General features: G+C 41.5%; 3 protein-coding genes across 5 annotated transcripts in view; 1 reads left to right on the top strand and 2 right to left on the bottom strand.

Annotated features, from left to right (window-relative positions):
• LOC116223095 overlaps window positions 1-18,846 on the top strand; it is a 234,927-nt gene that overhangs the window by 205,442 nt on the left and 10,639 nt on the right. The gene's annotated exons all lie outside the window — the stretch shown is intronic.
• Window positions 5,144-7,536, bottom strand: LOC116223225 (cerebellin-2-like). Of its 2 annotated transcripts, none has more exons than XM_031579233.2 (3): window positions 6,373-6,827; window positions 5,638-5,769; window positions 5,144-5,539 (listed from the first exon to the last, which is right to left on the bottom strand). In XM_031579233.2, the coding sequence occupies exons 1-3, from the start codon at window positions 6,803-6,805 to the stop codon at window positions 5,259-5,261; spliced, it is 846 nt and encodes a 281-aa protein (XP_031435093.2). In that variant the 5' UTR covers window positions 6,806-6,827; the 3' UTR covers window positions 5,144-5,258. The 2 variants fall into 2 exon arrangements, with proteins under 2 accessions (XP_031435093.2, XP_042565538.1); XM_042709604.1 differs by lacking the exon at window positions 6,373-6,827 and adding an exon at window positions 7,173-7,536 and having other exon boundaries at window positions 5,149-5,539.
• LOC116223223 (cerebellin-4-like) lies at window positions 15,088-17,385 on the bottom strand. Its single transcript, XM_031579228.2, has 3 exons — window positions 16,313-17,385; window positions 15,578-15,709; window positions 15,088-15,481 (listed from the first exon to the last, which is right to left on the bottom strand). Exons 1-3 carry the CDS (start codon window positions 16,743-16,745, stop codon window positions 15,201-15,203), a joined length of 846 nt encoding a protein of 281 aa, XP_031435088.1. The 5' UTR covers window positions 16,746-17,385; the 3' UTR covers window positions 15,088-15,200.

The raw sequence follows: 18,846 nt of genomic DNA, 5'->3' as shown, positions 1-18,846 counted from the left end.
ACATGCACCCAAAGCCTCAGCCTCATGGTTAGTCTGTTACTGGGCTTAATAGAGTAGCTTAAGTGATGGAAGTGCAGGATTAAATGGTATGTAGGAAGATAAGATGTTTTAGTTAGCTCAGTAACTACGTTTTATACTATTATAAAAATTAATTAACAGTGTCAATGTAAATTTGCCCCCGTGGGCCATCTTGTGGTTTTTTGAGGAATCGCATTTAAGAAAACTCTCCGTGTTAGAAGTGTTAATGAATTTGTGAGAAATCGTTGGTGATTGCGTTCACATCAGCTCTACAGACATCCTCGGATTCAAATGTATAGTCATGATTCTCCGAGGCACCGTGATGTCATAAAATAAATAAAAGGACTACACCAGAATGCTGCGCTCCTCTAGTGAGCGTCGTTTGGCACTGCCGTCTGTGAAAGTACGCCAATCCAGAATTTTCATTTGTAGTTCCACGTTGGTGGAACGAACTACCTAGCACTACCAGAGCAGGGGCGTCCCTCTCTACCTTTAAGAAGCTTTTGAAGACCCAACTCTTCAGAGAGCCCCTCCCTTCCTAACTGGCACTTCGACTAGTGCTTAACTTGCACTTACAGCAGTTACATTCCTGCACTTCGTTTTTATTTTCTATTTCGTTTTTCTGTTTCTTATGTAAAGTAGTAGCCTATTTATTGTTACACTAGGTCTCTATTGCTCGTAGCTTGACTGTTCTCTCCCTTGTACGTCGCTTTGGACAAAAGCGTCTGCTAAATGACTAAATTTAAATGTGAATGTACACGAACACTGCAAATGTAAGTGAATAAATAAATAAGCACTAAACTCAATCACGTTGATATAGCTATTGTGGAATAGAATGGACACATCTACATCCTGCAACGGTCCACCTCTGCACCGTTGAAGTTAGATCTGCGTTTACTCGACGGTGCTCACTTTCCGCTTTGACATGACTCGTTTACGAGTTGCTTTCGTGTAGATTCGGTCGATTCCGACTGCACACGTCACTACGGTTGCGTGCCCTTATAAGGAGCTGGCAAGGCGTGTATGTCTGCAAATTCAGGAGCACGAGAACGCGCTTTCAATTTAAGAAAACTCTTCTGGTGGAGCACAGCTCAGAACACTTCTGCTGCATAGGAAAACATTTTCAAGCGTTCATGAATTTGTCGGATGTCTTTTTCCAAAGCCCGTAAGAAACATTTCAGAAGAAACTTCAGAAAATGTTCGAGAATGAGGCTCATTGTTCATTTCATCCTCATTGGCTATCAGACTGGTCTCCATTACATGGGTCATGTTAAGACCACTTTTTACTTTTTTTACAGGACGCCATATTGTGTGTCTATTTGAGTCATTCACACTGTCACATTTCTGTTTTATTCCAGTCTCATATTCCCTTAACTAGAGGTGAGTGAAAAATGGCAAATCTTGCCCCGCTCTCTCCCATATGATGTGCTTTGTGGAAGTGTGTTTAATGTCGTATGTGTGTGTTGTGCATCACAGAGTATTATTTGTTGATTAAAAAAGGGGTAACTGCTTTATGCCAGCACAATGCAACTCCAGCCTTTTAACAGTAGGGGGCGCGTCTTCACCGCGTCCTAATGGCGCACGCAACATACTTTATTTTTTGTACTTTCATCAGCAACAGTGACATTTACATTAATTATTGTAAAACACTATGTCACAATCTGAAGTGGTTTAACTTGGCTGTTATATGTAGATGTGAATCCGCATCAAACATTTCACTCACGCAGGGGCTGTCTTTCCTACAAGCGGTATAGGCGGTCGCCTAGGGCGCTGTCATGGCAAAAAGTGACCGGGCGCCTAAAAGAGCCCGGGTGACGTAATATTGGTTTTCGAACATCTCTTGAGTGACAGTTGCTATACCAACGTTAGCATTACGTCACCATGGGTCTTTTTGGAAGTCAGACTGGCGCTGCATTAAATACCTCAATAACGCGATTTACCCCAGAGCATCTCGCATTATACTTCGCTACCTGAGACCAGCTTGCCTGTATTTTACCTGCAATAAACCAAGCAAAACAACCATGTGCTTGATGTTTGACTGTGTTAGGAAAGTTGTTGACTCACTAGTTTGTTATAGTGTCAAAGTAAGCCAATTTCGACCGGTTTCGCTAGCATCTCACGATTAGCAATTCCTCCGTTGGCTGCTATAAGAAGGTCCTTAATGTGGTGTGATTAATAGACATATCTGACAGCACACATAATTAAATTTTCACAAAACAGGGAATTGTTTGCACCACCTTTAACTATAGAGCACAACGGTAGGAATTGCTAATCGCTAAAGGGTAGGATGTAGCTAAGTCACAAGGGCACATTACGAGATATTTATTTAGCTTAGTGTATAGCTAGCAAGCTAGTATGAACTCTCCCAAGTCTTTCTAAATAGGCCTATATCAACAAATAATGGTAGATCTTAAATTATTTAAGATGTTAGCTAATTAACTGGCTGGCTCGCTAAAAAGGTAGATGAGCAAGCACTGTATATTATTTAAGATGTTAGCAAATTAACTGGCTGGCTTGCTAAAAAGGTCGATGAACAAGCACCGTTTATTTTTTAAGATGTTCTTATATTAACTGGCTGGCTTGCTTAAAAGGTATATGAACAAGCACCGTACCATATATTATTTAAGATGTTAGCAAATTAACTGGCTGGCCTGCTAAAAAGGTAGATGAACAAGCACCATATATTATTTAAGATGTTAGCAAATTAACTGACTGGCTTGCTAAAAAGGTAAATAAACAAGCACCGTATATCACTATTTTCTCCTTCTCCATTTTCTCCTTTTTATAAAAACTATTTCTACTCTAAACAATTTCAATTGAAATACAAATGATGATGTTAACGGCTGAAATGGAACACTTTATTTACCGGGGAAAAATTTGTCTAGCCACAATATATAGCGATTAAAAAAGTAGTATTGACTGCAAATTGACTGCAGGTGTTTCTAAAACGAAATACTTCATAGTTTTAGGCACAATATTAAGCGACTAACAAGTAGCTGATAGCTTTCGAACGACTCTTGAGAATGACCAAAAAGTGTCCGGGTTACGTAGTGTCCGGGTTAAGTAATACTAGCGTTGGTATAGCAACTGTCACTCAAAGAGTCGTTCGAAGGCCAATATTACATCACCCGGGCTCTTTTTAGTGCCCGGTAACTTTTTGCCAGGACAGCGCCACTCAGAGGGGGGCGCCCCCTTGTATATCTCCAACCAATATATTGACATTAAATAAATAAATCTAACATTAGGGTAAAAGGAGCCAAAAAATCGAAAACGGAAGGGGTACGTACCTCCTTCGTGTTGTCAGAACATGCTAGCACAGTGAGGCGTTTGGTTAGAGTGTGTGTGTGTGTTCAAGAAACTTTGAAGAACGAAATAATGAAGAGGCAAAAGCCATCTGGGGCACAATTTAAGAAGAAAAGAAAGGAAGAAGAAGAGAGACATACCAAGGAGAAAGGTAAATCCTTAAATCCTGTTCTTAGCCTAGAATGAATTCCAGATAAGAAAACGTTCATAAATGCGTGAATTGCCCCGGGCACTTTAGTGGAGTTAAGAAGAAAAGATGTACCTTATCATTGAAAGTTTTCCTACTCCCTGTCACATAGTTCTTTAAGGATTTTACAGAGGCGGGTATATCAAAAATGATATGTCCATTTATTCTACATTATACAAAAAAGGGGCGCACATATAAAGCCAATAGCCAGTGCAACAACACTACAAATATCGTATCCGTTGCACCCATTAAGGAAGACAAACACGGCAACTTGTCAACAAGTGAGTAATACTGGTAAAAATCCAAGTGTTGTATGGTCAACTTTAGCGAATGGATTGTATGTAATCTTGCTAGTTAGCTAACGCTAGCTAGCCAGTGACGTGTGACGTTCCTTGTTATTGCCATTCAGTTGAAACATCAGGCTATCTTCAGCAAAACATAGCGCAAGTTCAGCTGTACCGCAATTTGCGTCATTTTCGATGTCATGAAATTGAAATTTGAGTAATTATAACAACGTTAGTTTTGGTGTAGAGAGCTAGCCAGTTTAATTAGACATGATTCAACTAATCAAGAGCTATGCATCTTGGAATGAAAAAAGTATGTCAGACTGCCCAAATATACCAAAATGGGTAATAACTACAATATTGCTATTTTCGTTCACCCTGAGGTAGATTGATGGCTTAAAATGAGTGAATAATATGTGCCACAAGTGACCCAGACCTTCTAAGATTGTTGTTTGCCAGCCATCAACAGAACAGAAGACTAAAAAAACATTATTTGCAGGCGATTGGGAAGATGAGCGAGTGAATGTGACAGGCTGTAGTGGTGTGTGTGTGTGTGTGCATCAACCGTTGAACAGGGGGGCGTGGCCGGAGCGAAGTTCAGCACAGACGTGACATTTTCTCAGTGATTTTGTTGTTTGTTCATCGTTGCGATCGTTGTTGCGTGTATTTGAAAGAAATGCAGCCTAACAGTGCAAAATACCGTCTGAAAGTTGCAATTCCGTTTTCGCGGAAAATAGTTTGGAAAAATAAAAGTGTTTTTTTTTCGTGGGGGGGCGCCAGGAGTGAAGCTTGCCTAGAGCGCCAAATGTGCTAGGGCCGGCCCTGGGTGGGTTCAGCTACCTGATAAAAGGGTTGTAGTTGTTAGGAGGCCCTATCTTTTTTGTTCAATTTATTCTATCAGTCTTTTTGCTTCTTTTTTTCCTTCTTACTTTTTGCATACTCTAAACCCCCAGGTGGTGGGTGAATAAATTACAAGCCACTGAATATTTGTCTCTATGCAGCCTTTTCTTGCCTACCCTAGAGACCCTTGACATAGAACTGACAGTTGTTCAAAACATTTATTTATTGGTCATTACATGTACATTTCATGCAAAAAGATCCGCTAGTGTGTGATGAGTTATGAAATCTGCCTCATGTTAAATGTATACATTCCTCTCAGCTGTTCTGAGGACTAATTCACAATTGATTAATATTGAACAGATAACATCCTGCATTCAAAAGCCTTATAATGGGGTTTGACACAGAAATTCAATGTGTCATGTGCTAGGCACAATGAAAAGTAAGCACTGAACACAGCTAGCAAGCAGGTGTGGACAATGTGTGTGTGTGTGTGTGTGTGTGTGTGTGTGTGTGTGTGTGTGTGTGTGTGTGTGTGTGTGTGTGTGTGTGTGTGTTTGTGTTTTATCCCTTTTGGTAATACAGGTAACACACTTCCTAATTAGTCAGCTGAATGACTGCAGTGTCTGTTAGACGTGGAACAGCAGGTGACCTCTGAAGGTGCTGTGATGGTTTGCATTATCTAATATCCTATGATTGGCAGGCAGGGAAACATCCACCACATCTCCCACCTCCAACAGCACACTAACACCATTAGATGTGTTCATCCAACCACTGCCTAGACTGGTGTACGCCATCACGAGGTTCTGCCGATTCCTGCGGAGAAATGCTCCCACAGCAATAGTGCTGCCTTCCCCTAAGACGTAAAAACTGAAGTCATACACTCCCTTCACCGGAGCTGTGAAGAACCCTGAGTGAGAGAAGAACAGCAGGTCACACACACACACACACACACTACGGATGAAAGGCTTTACACATCTGATGTGGTAAAATGACATGGACATTCACCTGTGGTGGAGCTGTACACATTGCCAATGTTGGTAATAATGTGTTTGTAGACCAGGGTTGTTCCAGCATTGAAGGGTCCTGTGTATCTGTGTGTGTTTGTTTCCAGTGAGACTGAAAAAGACACTTTTCTCTCTGGAGACAAAAAAGGTAAAGTTCTTCATGGGCTATGAACAGCAACACATTTAAAACACAGATGCACAGATTAATTTACGGGGTCTCAGTTTGGTCTCAATGTGTATGAAACCAGTTAAATGTGTCATACATGCAGAGTGTAGAAAATAGCAAAGATAAAAGCTGATTCAAGATCAGAGTTTCAAAGTTCTCTCTAATCACCCAATATCAAAAGCAAGTCTGCTAAAAGTGTCAGGTAAAGTAAAAGAGTACATAACCATTGACGCAATGTGAGTGTAACACCAATTGCCAATGTATACTCGACACTTTAACATGAACAGACATGCACCCAAAGCCTCAGCCTCATAGTTAGTCTGTTACTGGGCTTAATAGAGTAGTTTAATTTACAGAAGTGCAGGATCAAATTACATATAGGAAGATAAGATGTTTTAGTAAGCCCAGTAACAGACTAATTATTAGTGTCAATGTAAATTTGTAACAGCACATTGACACATACAGATATTTTCAAACACACATATTTATTGTCTAATAGACTAATAATGTCCGTTCTGCTCCTCTACAGTCTGAGGGAGGTGTATGGGGAGGATAGAACATTTTATTTACCTTGATTCCTTTTCTGCAGATTCATTATTTCATCCTCACTGGCTCTCAGTCTTGTCTCCAAAGTCTCTGCTTTATTCTCACTGGCTCTCAGTCTGGTCTCCACGGTCTCTGCTTTATTCTCACTGGCTCTCAATCTGGTCTCCATGGCCTCTATTTGTGTCTTAGTGTATCTGAGCTCCACTCTCTGTTCCGCCATCAATGCGCTAATCTCTCTCAGGACACTGTGAATGTCAGAATGGCAGGTTTGTTGGATGGAGGCTGTGGCAGCAGCTTCAGTTGTCTCTGCTGCACCCATAACCTCATTCTCTCTGGTCTCTGCTTCACCATAGTGACCCTGGTGAGTGATGTCCTTTTCATTGATGGTCTCTCCTCTGATCTGCGTCTCAGCCAAACAGCAGCACAGCAGCACCAGTAGAGCTCCAGAAGTCTTCATGCTGAAACTAGACGATTCTTCTTCTTCTCTTCTCTTCTCCTTGTGTACCGTGATAATTTACAAATCTATCCTACATACTGTCAAGTAATGCAAATGTAGTACAATGATTATCTAAAACTCTTGTATTAGTACTATATGATTTTACAGTAAAAGAGTCCAAAAGCATATAACATTACAAATAGCTATAAGCCTATATGGTTTAATTTGGGATGCGATTATGAGGGGGTCCTCGAAAAATGTTCTACCCTTTGAGGGGTCCCTGGCCCTAAAAAGTTTGAGAACCTCTGTCTTAGTGTATCTGACCTCCCCGTTCTGCTATTCTACAGTCTGAGGGAGGTGTATGGGGTGGATAGAACATCTTATTTACCTTCATTCCTTTTCTGCAGATTCATTATTTCATCCTCACTGGCTCTCAGTCTGGTCTCCATGGCCTCCATTTTTGTCTCAGTGTATCTGAGCTCCACTCTCTGCGCTGCTATCTGTGCGCTCATCTCTGTCAGCACAGTGAGGATGTCAGGCTGGCAGGTTTGTTGGGTGGAGGCTGTGGCAGCAGCTTCAGTTCTCTGTGCTGCACCCATAACCTCATTCTCTCTGGTCTCTGCTTCACCATAGTGGCCCTGGTGAGTGATGTCATTTTCACTGATGGTCTCTCCTCTGAGCTGCGTCTCAGCCAAACAGCAGCACAGCAGCACCAGTAGAGCTCCAGAAGTCTTCATGCTGATACCGGATGATTCTTCTCTCTTCTCATCTGCTGCTTGTTCTTTCAGTCAAATATATATTCTGTGACCTGGCTACATATTACCCAGTGATGTCCTTGAGTTATGTAGTTATTCATCACACCAACAGTAATGATCTACGGTTCCCAAGATTATACACCAGTGATACCAGAACGTGAAAACCCTAACACGTGCAGAAACTACACACCACACCCACGAATTACAAACTTAACAGGGAAACGGCTTTAGTGGGGAAATTCAGTGACCCATATCCAACCCTGCTACAGTCAGAGGCAGCCCATAGGTCTGTGAGGTCATAGAGGGGAGATATATATGTCATTTCACCCCATAAAGCCTTTCAGCATTAAAACATCCACTGACCTATAGACATTGATAGACATTGATGTGTGATGTACTTTATTAGGCTGCATGATGGTCTCTCTTAGTCTTATCTGGAGCGAGAGGTCAGCTTCTTCTGACGTGCTCCCACACACCGTTTCCATAGCAGCAGTAGCATTCCATGGCCATGTTTATGATTAATCAGAACTACAGTCTGGAAGACACAGGTTTAATATTAACCTGAATATGAGACCAGGACATACTTGAGTTCACAAAAGCAAAACCTTAGGACGTAAGGACTTGTGTGTTACTTTTGTGTTGTCCAGAGCTAAAGGGCTTGCAGGTGTGTGTTGTCCACATGTAAATGACCAGGATGTTTGTGAGCATTCTCTCTGTCTGTCTGTCTGTCTGTCTGTACGGGTTTCAGCAGTAAGGGGACTCAGTAAACAAAGCCTACAACCCCCACACCCAAACCAGAACTGTGGCATCAATTAACACACATTATTACGCCATATAGTGATATTCTTGACGGGTTGAGATAATCCTTGGCCAAACATGCGACAGACAGGAATGTTCTTGCTCTCAAATATATCACCTGGTTGCATGTTACCAAGTGATGTCATTGGGACGTGCAAATATTCATCAAACAAACAGACTCGTAAACGAGGCAGATGAAAGGTCTAGTTTATGTTTATCTTTTTTTTTAAGTAGTCCAGGGTCAGGGTTGTATTATTGGTCAGAATGTCAGCATGAATCAAATCTCAACATCAAAAGGAGCTGCAGTTTATGATTTTTTTGCTGGTCTGTTTGTGTGGATGCTTTGTGACATGACCAGGAAATAAGAGAGCTAGCTGGCAAAGGGGAATTCCCACAGCCAGGTCATGTCCTCAAGAGTAGGTTCTGTTTTTTCTATGTAACTGTAATGGTGATTTATTATTTATGACCAGGAAATCAGATTCATCAATCATTGCTAGCTGACAAAGGGGGATTCCTACAGCCAGTTCAGGTTATTGTCCAAGGTGATGTTTTGTCAGCATAAATCATATCTCACTGCCAGACAAACATCTTCATCCCCTTGAAGAAGAGGAAGAGCTGCAGTTTATGGTGCTCATTGATGTGCCACTCTGGTGATGGCCCCACTGCTGACTTCACTGATCTCAGACTACAATGTGTGGATGTGTCAAAAAATCGCAGATTTACCTGCATCTCCAGAGACTGGGATGACACAGTTTGGCAGCTGTGCTTGTTATGTGCTTAATATTCCGTGTTTTATGAAGATGTCCTGATCTGGTAGTTCAGTGTGCTTGTGTGGTTGATCTAGGTCTTACTCTACAGGAATAGTCCAGTCAGTCAGAGGTGGTGGTATTATTCTCCTCTTAGTTCTAATCAGTATAGTTGGAAATCACACACTTATTTCAGGTGACCTCAGGCCTCTCCAGCTTCTGTTTGCTTAATAAGAGAGAAATGCATCAGAGATGCTGACCACTGTCTCTTCATGAGATGTGAAGAGAGATCAGCTCAATTTACATTAACATTATAACCCCATGTGTTGGTGTGAATGGGTCATGAGGTGCACACTAAATGCTCCCCAAGTAGTTCAGTAGTGTGTCTGGCCAGTCTCCAGTATTCTCCTACAGTAGCTAATGTGTGTGTAGCCAGTCTCCAGTATTCTCCTACAGTAGCTAATGTGTGTGTAGCCAGCCCCCAGTATTCTCCTACAGTAGCTAATGTGTGTGTAGCCAGTCCCCAGTACTCTCCTACAGTAGGTAATAACACACTCATGAAGTAGTTAGTTTATGTCTGTTATTGCGTCCATGTTGCCTTGTTGTTTGGTGAAGCACTTGATAGGTGGAAATTCACCCAAGTTACCTCAGGACTCCGGTGTTGCATATAAGTATATTTATTAGACAACAACAACAAGCTCGTTGGGCTCACCCACGTCCTGGCAGGTCAGAGAGAAGCACGGGCCCTATCTCAGAGAGAGAGGGAGCGTGAGCTTAGGCTACTCCCAGCCTGCAGCAGACGAGAGAGAAGCAATATTAAACACATCGCACAAGGTTTATATAGATAGAAGTTTAGCGTTCTCTGGCGCCAAAACAATTTGTCAGCAGGGACAGCAGTTTTTGCACAAGGTCGGAAGATGCATAGTTCGACCCTTCTTATCACCAGTGGTCTAAACATGCTCTTGCGCATATGCAGACTAAGTGGTACCTAATAATCTAAGTTACACACACACGAGAGAAAGAACCACACCCATTCAGAAACAAATTCAAATATTTACCAATTTGGCAAGATAAGAACACAGTTCTAAGTAACACACAGATAGATTGAGCTAGAGACAGAGGGCCTCATTTACTAACATTGCGACCGCAGCTTAATCTGCGCCTTTGCCAAACCGCAAATAACGCGCGGTATTTTGCATCCTATTTATCAAACAAGAACATCGTCGCGTCATCTGCGCCTTACACCGCCCATTAGTGTTACTCCGCTAAAATAGGGAAGAAAGAGCCTACGTGTTCCACCATGGATGATGAGCTAAAATTAAAATGAGAGCTTTTGGTTCACAAGGTTACAGCAAACTAACCCAGGTAAATATAGAAACTCATACATATTTCTCCGTTTAGCCCTTCCGTCCACATTAAAAGTTGTGATCACTTTGAATTCAAGACTGTCTTTTATTGGTGAGCTGATTTTGGGAAATGCAACTTTTCAGCGAACATTGCGTTTCTGGGTTGCTATGGTTACCCCTCAGGGTGCCTGTGCAGCTTCATATTAACGAGTTTATGTTCACAAGTTCATATTCACACATATTAACATGAGTTAATCACACACAGGCAACTGCAAACTGTTAATATGAGGCCCAGAGAGTTCTGCAATTATTTGAACTTTTTTAGTTTGTGAACATTTTACTTGATCACAAGGTCAGTGTTTGACCATAGGGTAAGTGATGGCCTTACCCCTATTGTGTTCTTGGGGAAATAAGAACGTGACACAAATACATCATCATAGTGTGGGGTGGGTAGCCACTGTCTTCATTGTGATACATATTTTGAGGTCTGAGATCAAGTACTCCAGTCATTAATCCTGACCACCATCTGCTTGTTGTAGGTGTTGCAAAATGCAGATGATTCCTTAGCTGCATCTCACAATACATCCAGAGGAGTATTCCCAGTTGGACACAGAGATAGATGTAACATTCCTTGTGCTAGTAATCAGGGGGCCTCACTCTAACTCTCAACATCAGATGCATAACTCTTCATCTAAACAGCCCTCTGTCCTGTACCTATATCAAAGAACACACTCTGCTATGGCATGCCACAGGTTACCCAGGGTAAGGGTGTGTGTGTGTGTGTGGGGGGGGGCTTCCTCAGGGGTACAAACCCAGATTAGGGTAAGGGTAGAAACTGGGTATGAACCCCAGTTAGAGTAAGGGTAGGGCCCTGGTGATAAATACAGACTAGGGTTAAGGATAGAAACTGGGATGTGAACCTGGGTCACCTTGTAGGTGTCCAAAGGAACCACACAAACACTGTGTTACAATAGCAGAAGAAAGATACACCAGAACCAGCGCACTGAGAAACAGAGACGACAAACACTAAAGGTTTATGTTATAACGGAACCATACACGATTCCCTCACCAGCCTCAACAACCCACCCCTTGTGAATACGTCTCTGGACTTCAAGTGGGCACCTTCATACCTTGGTGTTTTGTTGAATTAGGCCCAAGACACCTCAAGAAAAATTAGACTCAACAGTGTTGTCTGCTGTCGATTTGAATATGGAATGATGGGGAGATGTTTTCTATGGAACTTTCTACACAATGATACAGTTGGACTCTGGTGTTCAGAGGTGCAGGGTTGCTACTCGCAGCCTGCGGAATGCAGGTGTCGCTGTACTGGACAGGGCAGTGGGTTCAGTTTTCACCTTAAAATAAGAAGGTTTTTGCTCCCATCTGTGAGGTAAAGGGCGTTGCACCTCAGGATTCAGGAACACCAGAACATGGACACAAAAATGGTTACATTCAATGATAATAAAGGATATGAAAACTGTATCAAATGTACAAAATTGTAAATATTACTGTGTGCTCATCTAGGACCACCCTAGTGAGACTGTTTTGTGTGATATGGGGGTAGTAATATTTGGGTTAGATGGAATGTGTTACGACTGGTGGGTGTTGTGCAGGACTCAATAGCACGACTCAGCACAGGGGTAGATTTAAAGGGTGAAACGTTTTACTAGCCGGGTTCGGTACACAGGTAGGCAGTCCAACAATTGCAAACAAAACCAAACAGGGAATAGGCAGGAGAATAGTTGTAGGGCAGGCAGAGGTCAGAAGCACGAGTAATCACTTAAACAAGGAGAAAAGCGCTAAGAACACGGGGAACAGCGGGAAAAACAAGGAACATACCACGAAACAACAATTTACGAAGACGCCACGAGAAACAAGAAAACAAGGACTATATATACACACACACAGGCAACAGATAACGAGGGACAGGTGAAAACAATCAAGGCGGGGCAGACAAAGACACAGGTGGACTAAACAAGGGGAATTAACAGGACACAGGTGAAACCAATGATACACACAAACCGGGAGATTGGGAACAGGTGAGGGGTGGAGACACGGACAACAACAAGAGGGCACATGGCATAGACAAACAAACATAGGGAAAGCACATGGCGGGAACAAGGAAGCACGAGGACTAGACATGGGAACAAACATGTGACCACACAAGGGAGACAAACACAGAAATTAAACACGGACAGAACACAGACCTTACAGAATGTATGTTTAACATAATGGTAACTAGTTTTGATGTACAGGATGTCAAATGTGTTTGCTTTATCAAGTAGTAAATTGATAGTGTGTGCATGATAGTTATGGGGACATTGGTTAGTGTGTCTGATCAGACACAAAGGGGGGAATTATGTAGGAATGTTAGTAGTAAATAAGTAGGTTTAGTATGGGTTTATCTAATTCAGTATAAAACAAAGGAGTTAGGAATATTATTTTGGGAAGACGGGGCTGCTTTGTCATACGATAAATAAAGGGTGGGTCTTCGAGGTACTATGATAGGTTTCTGATTGGTGGAGTCAACGGGGAGGTCATAGGTTTCATTGGTTGAGCAGTCAGCCAGTTGAGGCGTTAGGGGGAGTGTCATGTTAAGTTTAAATGCCTAAGCGGGAGATATTTTTGGCAGAGCGTCTTCGAATTCATTCTCTTATTGTGGTTTAAGATCTGCAATAAACCTTACTGAAATACTCTACAATCGGCTGTCTCCACTTCGACATTTTCTGGTACCTCGCGGTAATTTGTGATCGGACACCACAATTGCCATTTTTTTTGTAAGTGTTTCCATTGAAACTCTCCTGGTAATTGTATTGATGGTGTTTTGCAGGAGGAGTAGGAGCCAGATTTTGATGATGCTCCTGTTGCTCTCCTTACATCGGGCCCCGACCCCTTCAGCTGCGAGAACATCTTTGAATTGGGTGCAGAGGATTTCTGAGGCATTTATGTTGTTGTTTGGCCTGACATATGCTGTCAATTTAGAATATCCCAAAAAACTCACGCACACCTTCTCATACAGAACCTTTTTATGTGTCTGGAAGACAAAAAAAACTCTGAAACCGTCCTTACTCACCTTAAAAAAATATTTGTTGAAATAAACGATTTGTTGTTGACTTGTTAACTTTGTAACGCTGTTCTTTAAAGATTTAATGTAATCTTTTATTTTGTCAGTTGTTTTACAAGAAATATAAATGATGTGATACCTCTTAAGTTTTTCTCATCTCACTCTTTTTAATAGAAATCTTACATAGATTTGAATATTTCTTGTAGAGTAACTTTCAGTTTAAAGTGAGTTTGTAAACAGAACCAGAAAATCAGTATATGTGGTCAATAATTGAAAATAAGTAGTGCTCAATTAAAAAAAGTTAGTATTACCTACTCAGAATAATCAAGCGGAGTTAACTTAAAAAAAGTAAGCTTATTAAGTATTATTTACTCAGAATAATTAAGTTGAACTCTTATTACCATATTATTATTACCTTATCACCAATATTAAGTGCACTGAAGGGACCGGCATAGGTCATAAGAATATGCCATAGTCAATAATTCAATGATCTTATACCTAGTTATAATTGTTACTTTTATTTGGATTTAACTAGCATGCAAACAGTTCCTGGGTGAATATACTTGATTTTGACCAGGGGAGTGAGGTGCGACATTGGTCTCACCTCCCTCCCCCCCAGGTCGAAACAAAGAACCCTGCACCCATGGCCCATTTGAATAGACGGTAACACCCCTTAGATATCAGTGTATTTAACAGACTGTTCCTCAAGGAATAATCAGATATACTGAGGTGAAGTTCTGTGAGGGAGGATGGATCCTCAGTCTCTGTCTCACAGTGGTCGGCCGCCATTCTTCAAGAATAAACCTGAATCCTGACTGATCAAACCTAAGACTGAATCTTCAATATATGGTATAAATTATATCCCATCAGCACTGAACTTGATTTTTAAGGCTTAAAACTTAATTTTATTTTGTGTTGTTGAGTGAAAATTATTTAGTACAGAGGTTAAAAGATTTAAGTATAAAAATATTTGAATATAAGTTCAGAGAACTTAAAAATTATGAAAACGATAACAAAATAAATCAGTATAGCCGATGTATCATTTTTAAGTTAAGTTTACTTTAAAATAATAATATATGTACTCAAATTTTATTATGTAATCGGTTACATCAAAAGTTTTAAGTACTCTGAACTTGTTCAGGTTTACAGTGCAGGTGGTGAGTGAATAAATTACAAGCCACTGAATATTTTTCTCTATGCAGCCTTTTCTTGCCTACCCTAGAGAGCCTCAACACTTTACCCTTTGATAGAACTGACAGTTGTTTCAAACATTTATTTATTTGTCATTACATGTACATTTCATGCAAAAAGGTGCAGCATGCGCTAGTATGTGATGAGTTATGAAATCTGCCTCATGTTAAATGTATACATTCCTCTCAGCTGTTTTGAGGACTAATTCACAACTGATTAATATTGAACAGATAACATACTGCCGTCAAAAGCCTTATAATGGGATTCAACACAGAAATTAAATGTGTAATGTGCTAGGCACAATGGAAAGTAATCACTGAACACAGCTAGCAAGCAGGTGTGGACAATGTGTGTGTGTGTGTGTGTGTGTGTGTGTGTGTGTGTGTGTGTGTGTGTGTGTGTGTGTGTGTGTGTGTGTGTGTGTGTGTGTGTGTGTGTGTGTGTTTGTGTTTTATCCCTTTTGGTAATACAGGTAACACACTTCCTAATTAGTCAGCTGAATGACTGCAGTGTCTGTTAGACGGGGAACAGCAGGTGACCTCTGAAGGTGCTGTGATGGTTTGCGTTATCTAATATCCTATGATTGGCAGGCAGGAAAACATCCACCACATCTCCCACCTCCAACAGCACACTGACACCATTAGATGCGTTCATCCAACTACTGCCTAGTCTGGTGTACGCCATCACGAGGTTCTGCCGATTCCTGCGGAGAAATGCTCCCACAGCAATAGTGCTGCCTTCCCCTAAGACGTAAAAACTGAAGTCATACACTCCCTTCACCGGAGCTGTGAAGAACCCTGAGTGAGAGAAGAACAGCAGGTCACACACACACACACACACTACGGATGAAAGGCTTTACACATCTGATGTGGTAAAATGACATGGACATTCACCTGTGGTGGAGCTGTACACATTGCCAATGTTGGTAATAATGTGTTTGTAGACCAGGGTTGTTCCAGCATTGAAGGGTCCTGTGTATCTCTGTGTGTTTGTTTCCAGTGAGACTGAAAAAGACACTTTTCTCTCTGGAGACAAAAAAGGTAAAGTTCTGCATGGGCTATGAACAGCAACACATTTAAAACACAGATGCACAGATTAATTTACGGGGTCTCAGTTTGGTCTCAATGTGTATGAAACCAGTTAAATGTGTCATACATGCAGAGTGTAGAAAATAGCAAAGATAAAAGCTGATTCAAGATCAGAGTTTCAAAGTTATCTCTAATCACCCAATATCAAAAGCAAGTCTGCTAAAAGTGTCAGGTAAAGTAAAAGAGTACATAACCATTGACGCAATGTGAGTGTAACACCAATTGCCAATGTATACTCGACACTTTAACATGAACAGACATGCACCCAAAGCCTCAGCCTCATAGTTAGTCTGTTACTGGGCTTAATAGAGTAGTTTAATTTACAGAAGTGCAGGATCAAATTACATATAGGAAGATAAGATATTTTAGTAAGCCCAGTAACAGACTAATTATTAGTGTCAATGTAAATTTGTAACAGCACATTGACACATACAGATATTTTCAAACACACATATTTATTGTCTAATAGACTAATAATGTCCGTTCTGCTCCTCTACAGTCTGAGGGAGGTGTATGGGGAGGATAGAACATTTTATTTACCTTGATTCCTTTTCTGCAGATTCATTATTTCATCCTCACTGGCTCTCAGTCTTGTCTCCAAAGTCTCTGCTTTATTCTCACTGGCTCTCATTTTGGTCTCCACAGTCTCTGCTTTATTCTCACTGGCTCTCAGTCTGGTCTCCATGGCCTCTATTTGTGTCTTAGTGTATCTGAGCTCCACTCTCTGTTCCGCCATCAATGCGCTAATCTCTCTCAGGACACTGTGAATGTCAGAATGGCATGTTTGTTGGATGGAGGCTGTGGCAGCAGCTTCAGTTGTCTCTGCTGCACCCATAACCTCATTCTCTCTGGTCTCTGCTTCACCATAGTGGTCCTGGTGAGTGATGTCCTTTTCACTGATGGTCTCTCCTCTGATCTGCGTCTCAGCCAAACAGCAGCACAGCAGCACCAGTAGAGCTCCAGAAGTCTTCATGCTGAAACTAGACGATTCTTCTTCTCCTCTTCTCTTCTCCTTGTGTACCGTGTGTTCCTGCTCTCAAATATATAGCCTGGTTGCATGTTACCAAGTGATGCAGATATTTATCAAACAAACAGAATTGTAAATGAGGCGTGGTTTATGTTTATCTTCTTCTTCTTTTTTTTTTTTTTAAGTAGTCCGGGGTCAAGGTTGTGTTATTTGTCAAAATGTCAGCATGAATCATATCTCAACATCAAAAGGAGCTGCAGTTTATGATAATGTCCTGGTCTGTTTGTGTGGCTGCTTTGTGACATGACCAGGAAATCAGACGGCTGGCTGGCAAAGGGGAATTCCCACAGCCAGGTCATGTTCTCAGGAGTAGTTTCTAGCACAGATGAATGTTTTTTTTCTATGTGACTGTAATTGTGATTTATTATTTTTGACCAGGAAATCAGATTCATCAATCATTGCTAGTTGACAAAGGGGGATTTCCACAGCCAGTTCAGGTTATTTTTCAAGGTGATGTTTTGTCAGCAAAAATCATATCTCACTGCCAGACAAACATCTTCATCCCCTTGAAGAAGAGGAGGAGCTGCAGTTTATGGTGCTCATTGATGTGCCACTCTGGTGATGGCCCCACTGCTGACTTCACTGATCTCAGACTACAATGTGTGGATGTGTCATAAAATCGCAGATTTACCTGCATCTCCAGAGACTGGGATGACACAGTTTGGCAGCTGTGCTTGTTATGTGCTTAATATTCCGTGTTTTATGAAGATGTCCTGATCTGGTAGTTCAGTGTGCTTGTGTGGTTGATCTAGGTCTTACTGTACAGGAATAGTCCAGTCAGTCAGAGGTGGTGGCATTATTCTCCTCTTAGTTCTAATCAGTATAGTTGGAAATCACACACTTATTTCAGGTGACCTCATGCCTCTCCAGCTTCTGTTTGCTTAATAAAAGAGAAATGCATCAGAGATGCTGACCACTGTCTCTTCATGAGATGTGAAGAGAGATCAGCTCAATTTACATTAACATTATAACCCCATGTGTTGGTGTGAATGGGTCATGAGGTGCACACTAAACGCTCCCCAAGTAGTTCAGTAGTGTGTCTGGCCAGTCTCCAGTATTCTCCTACAGTAGCTAATGTGTGTGTAGCCAGTCTCCAGTATTCTCCTACAGTAGCTAATGTGTGTGTAGCCAGCCCCCAGTATTCTCCTACAGTAGCTAATGTGTGTGTAGCCAGTCCCCAGTACTCTCCTACAGTAGGTAATAACACACTCATGAAGTAGTTAGTTTATGTCTGTTATTGCGTCCATGTTGCCTTGTTGTTTGGTGAAGCACTTGATAGGTGGAAATTCACCCAAGTTACCTCAGGACTCCGGTGTTGCATATAAGTATATTTATTAGACAACAACAACAAGCTCGTTGGGCTCACCCACGTCCTGGCAGGTCAGAGAGAAGCACGGGCCCTATCTCAGAGAGAGAGGGAGCGTGAGCTTACTCCCTGCCTGCAGCAGACGAGAGAGAAGCAATATTAAACACATCGCACAAGGTTTATATAGATAGAAGTTTAGCGTTCTCTGGCGCCAAAACAATTTGTCAGCAGGGACAGCAGTTTTGCACAAGGTCGGAAGATGCATAGTTCGACCCTTCTTATCACCAGTGGTCTAAACATGCTCTTGCGCATATGCAGACTAAGTGGTACCTAATAATCTAAGTTACACACACACGAGAGAAAGAACCACACCCATTCAGAAACAAATTCAAATATTTACCAATTTGGCAAGATAAGAACACAGTTCTAAGTAACACACAGATAGATTGAGCTAGAGACAGAGGGCCTCATTTACTAACATTGCGACCGCAGCTTAATCTGCGCCTTTTCCAAACCGCAAATAACGCGCGGTATTTTGCATCCTATTTATCAAACAAGAACATCGTCGCGTCATCTGCGCCTTACACCGCCCATTAGTGTTACTTAGGGCTCCGCTAAAATAGGGAAGAAAGAGCCTACGTGTTCCCCCATGGATGATGAGCTAAAATTAAAATTAGAGCTTTTGGTTCACGAGGTTACAGCAAACTAACCCAGGTAAATATAGAAACTCATACATATTTC

The sequence above is a fragment of the Clupea harengus genome, chromosome 13 (genome assembly GCF_900700415.2).
Source record: "Clupea harengus chromosome 13, Ch_v2.0.2, whole genome shotgun sequence".
NCBI classification, from domain to species: domain Eukaryota; kingdom Metazoa; phylum Chordata; class Actinopteri; order Clupeiformes; family Clupeidae; genus Clupea; species Clupea harengus.
Note: the sequence above shows the minus strand (reverse complement) of the source record. Positions and strands in the feature narration are given on the sequence as shown.

Bases quoted from the DNA above. Each gene is read 5' to 3' on its own strand.
- LOC116223225 (XM_031579233.2), bottom strand. From the start codon at position 6,805: ATGAAGACTTCTGGAGCTCTACTGGTGCTGCTGTGCTGCTGTTTGGCT. The intron at 5,770-6,372 runs GTAAATAAAATG...TTTTGTCTCCAG, and splicing joins TCTGCAGAAAAGGAATCAAG to AGAGAAAAGTGTCTTTTTCA. The intron at 5,540-5,637 runs GTGAATGTCCAT...TCTCTCACTCAG, and splicing joins TGTGTACAGCTCCACCACAG to GGTTCTTCACAGCTCCGGTG.
- LOC116223223 (XM_031579228.2), bottom strand. From the start codon at position 16,745: ATGAAGACTTCTGGAGCTCTACTGGTGCTGCTGTGCTGCTGTTTGGCT. The intron at 15,710-16,312 runs GTAAATAAAATG...TTTTGTCTCCAG, and splicing joins TCTGCAGAAAAGGAATCAAG to AGAGAAAAGTGTCTTTTTCA. The intron at 15,482-15,577 runs GTGAATGTCCAT...TCTCTCACTCAG, and splicing joins TGTGTACAGCTCCACCACAG to GGTTCTTCACAGCTCCGGTG.